The sequence below is a fragment of the Tenrec ecaudatus genome, chromosome 2 (assembly GCF_050624435.1).
Source record: "Tenrec ecaudatus isolate mTenEca1 chromosome 2, mTenEca1.hap1, whole genome shotgun sequence".
NCBI lineage: Eukaryota > Metazoa > Chordata > Mammalia > Afrosoricida > Tenrecidae > Tenrec > Tenrec ecaudatus.
In genome coordinates, this window is record NC_134531.1 from 199,401,568 (window position 1) to 199,405,533 (window position 3,966).

Sequence of the window (3,966 nt, forward strand, 5' to 3'; positions counted from 1 at the left end):
TATCTGTTATTAAATTCTGTAGATATTCATGACCATAATGTTAATGCTGTCTCACTAACCCTACAGAGGGAGTGAAGGTCAGTGATGTTTACAAGATAAGATTGCCAGGTTCTTTTTTTCATGAACTGTTTGAAAGTTTAGAACGGAGATATTTTGCTTATTAGTCTAGCAGGTAAATATTAAGCTACAAAACGCCTTTGAACTCTATATTGAAAAGATAACACATGGAGATATATATTTAGCAAAATATACAAGGTTGTGGCAGTGAAGTGCCATAATGTCTATTTATTTTAGGTAAAACAAGATCACGTATGTGCTATTATTTCATTCCTAGCAATAAATTCAAGGGTAGTTAACTGCAATCTGAGCCTTGTCATCTAAAGTTAGGACGGGAAGAGAATATTAACTTTAAACCACTGTCACCTCTTACAATCACATTAGGAAAGTATTGATATAGTGATAATTTTCCTGAATGAAGTGAGTGTTCTTCTCATAACTTTCCTAATAGCCTCCTTTATCTGCTTGTTTCTAAGAGTGTAGATGACAGGATTCAAGAAAGGAGGAACTACAGAGTAAAACACAGAAATGACCATGTCCTGGGTCAGAGGGGAGCTGAAGGTTGGCTTCACATTCACAGCAGAAGCAGAGGTGATGAAGACTAAGAAAATGAGGATGTGGGGGACACAGGTGGAAAAGGCCTTTCTTCGTTCTCTTCTGGTCGGAAACTTGAGCACAGTAAAAAATATGTGAATATAAGACATGGTGATGAAGGAAAAGGAGCCACCAGCGACTATTGTTGCTGAGACAAAAATTGCAATTTCATTGGTTAAGGTATCAGAGCAGGAGAGCTTCAGCAGAGAGGGGATATCACAGAAAAACTGATGAACCACATTAGAATGACAGAAGGACAAATGGAATGTGTTCCCAGTGTGCACACCTGCGTAGACCATACCACTGAGCACAGAGGCCAATGTCATTTGGAGACAGACTCGTGGGGTCATGATCACATGGTAGTGGAGCGGCTGGCAGATGGCCACATAGCGGTCACGGGCCATGATGGTGAGCAGCAGCAACTCTGCATAAGCACATAACACCACGAGGAAAATCTGAGCTGCACATCCAACTATGGAAATCACCCTGTTGTTTAGCAGGAAGATGACACACGCCTTTGGTACAGTCACAGAAATATAACACATGTCCAATACAGACAGATTCAGAATAAAGAAATACATGGGAGTATGAAGTCTTTGGTCAACAGTGATTACTGTGACAATGAGAAGATTCCCTGTGAGAGTAGCCAAGTACATTAGTAAAAATAACATTGTGTGCAAGACTCTGAACTCCCACACATCAGAAAATCCTGTAAGCAGAAATTCGGTCACTATGGTAGAGTTAGGCATTGTAGTATAATTTCTTTAAGATTTTGATAAACACATGTAAAAATTTCCTAAAGACAAAATAAGAAAAATCCAAGGAGGAAAAAATTTATAATAAATATATTCACTGATCCCCATTTTCCACTATATTTCCTATATGTGACATTTCATAGTATAAAATTGCATTACATTAATTTGTGATTCTTAATATATTTCCTCATATAAATTATTTATAAGTGGAGCAAAATAAATTATGCTCATGCTGATTTACACTCTTATCAATGAAGAGTATGTAGTATTGGGAGTCAAACATCAAAAGAGGGGCTGGCAGATTTATTGAATCACCATAGAAAATTTCAATTTATATACATATATATATATATTAGTAGAGCATATTCAGTATATACTTATTTGGTGACCAAAATTCAGTACATATATAGTATGAAAAAGCTTTATAAATATATCCCATGTTTTATGAATAATTTTAGTTAATTTTCTTTACTGATGCAAATATCATTAGTATTTTAATTACTTGGGATGGAATATATGTAGCATATCATTCAGTATTTCAATCAAGTCAAGTTAAATTTACAATTACTACCAAAGTCAGTTTTCAACAATTCTTTTTCTACTTGGACATCTTAACATTGTCTCTCTTTCCTCCCATCCCCCGAACTGTACCCACCTGTACATGAGTCCCTTATTCTACTTCTAAATTTTTCTATATTTTTCGTTTGTATTTTTTGTTTGGTGTTTGTTCATTCATAACAGTGTATCTTAGAGGTGTTATGTCAATAGAGGTCACCCTGTTGAAGTTGTATTATATGCATTTCCGTGTTTAGTATGTGAAATCCAGGATTGATGAACCTATATGGACAGAAAGTAGAATAAGAAAAAATATTATTATTTTCTCCATTTCCACCACTAACATTTTCTATTTCATTTGGAATGTTCCCTGAAGAATTATTCCTTTTTGATAATCTTTTTCTATAGGAAATATATATTTATTCATATTAACAACTAAGAAATTATTGTTTCATTTGGACATTTAATTTTTATCTGCTATTTTGTAAAATATTTCATTACATTTTTAATGGGTGATTTTTATTCTTATTTATCTCATAAGCCATAATTAACCAAGTGAATCAGAATTGCACTGGGTTTAATGTATTTTGGCTACCATACATAGTTTACGTTATTCACACATTCTAAAATGTATTTATCTTTGTAATTACGCAAATTAGAAAATTATACCCCTAAGTTAAAATAAGATAACTGTACTACAAGAAGACCGAATGAGTCCATTAATCTGAATATGTATGTGCAGCGGCACTCCGTGATAGATCTGTCTGCTCAGAGGACATGGTGCTTTTCCTGGTGCACCAGAACTTTAGACTGAAAAGCCGTGCTGTTTCCTACTCAGACAAAATAGTTTCCTGGGTGACTATTCATCAGTTTTAATCCATTCTATCTGTCTGCAGACTGCAGGATCCACGAAAGCCTGATGAGCCGTCAAATTTTAGATCAAAGTGATCCAGACCTGGATGATCAAGCCACTGATTTCCTACTAATTGCTGACTGAAAACAAATTTCTTTGGGAATATTGTTGAAAATGAGTTGTATTTTTATTGTGGATTATATTTACATTTTGAATTTTATGTCTATAAACATGTTTTCACCTTAGATCTGTATTGCCATGTTTTAGAACTTAAATATATTTAGAAATAATTATTAACCTGAAAATGTAATTGATATACTTTTGTTCAATTGTTTTATCAATTCATGTATTCATATAATTCACCATAGTAACACTCCACTTTAATAAATTGCAAAGAATTCATATTTTACAGTTCATTGCAATGTGAGACGAGTACTATTTGTAGTCATTAATATTTAATTATATTTAAACTGCCTAAGATGAAGTGAGTTGAATACTCTCTTTTCTGTGCCAAAAATGTCCTGCCATTGAGTTGAGTGCATCCCTCCAGTGACTCTGCAGCTCAGAATGAAAGCGCTCCTTTCATTTTCTGAGGCTCTTGGTCTTTAGTCACCAGAGAGCTTCATCGTTATCCCTTGAGCAACTGTGGTTGTGCGCAGCTTCTCTTGTGCCTCCACCCCGATGGCTAGACCACTGCACCTGCAAGGTTCCCTGTATTTTGTATAGAGCACTTATTTTTGCCTAAAACCTGAACATATTTGAAAACTTAAATGAGATTCTTTTAAATGGTACACTAAATTTCTTTTGTTCATATTGGTGTTTTATATAATCTTGAGGATTGAGAATTTATTGGTAGCAGTATGTAATCAATTTGGTAGAATATGACTACTGAACAATCATAGGTACCTAATTTATGCTATTTTTTCTGATAAGTCATATATTAACAATAATTGCTTATCATTACTCCCATCAAAATCAAAGACACTTTGACTCTTTACCTTGCCATATTATAGAACTGCAACATGCTTCAATATTTTGAACAGCTAGTGCTAATCATTCATAGATACCAATAATTTTTGGGTTTCTAAAATAAATTTCATATGCCATTTTAGTAGAATTTAATTTCATGATCCTCAGGTAAAGATATGTTTT

At 33.9% G+C, this 3,966-nt stretch overlaps 1 protein-coding gene across 1 annotated transcript; it reads right to left on the minus strand.

The window, feature by feature from the left end:
* Nucleotides 1–437: 437 nt before the first annotated feature.
* On the minus strand, nucleotides 438–1,400 carry LOC142440385 (olfactory receptor 14C36-like). Its single transcript, XM_075542839.1, has one exon. The coding sequence runs from the start codon at nucleotides 1,398–1,400 to the stop codon at nucleotides 438–440; it is 963 nt and encodes a 320-aa protein (XP_075398954.1).
* Between the last annotated feature and the right edge of the window lie 2,566 nt (nucleotides 1,401–3,966).

Coding starts and splice junctions, on each gene's coding strand:
- LOC142440385 (XM_075542839.1), bottom strand. CDS start 1,400: ATGCCTAACTCTACCATAGTGACCGAATTTCTGCTTACAGGATTTTCT.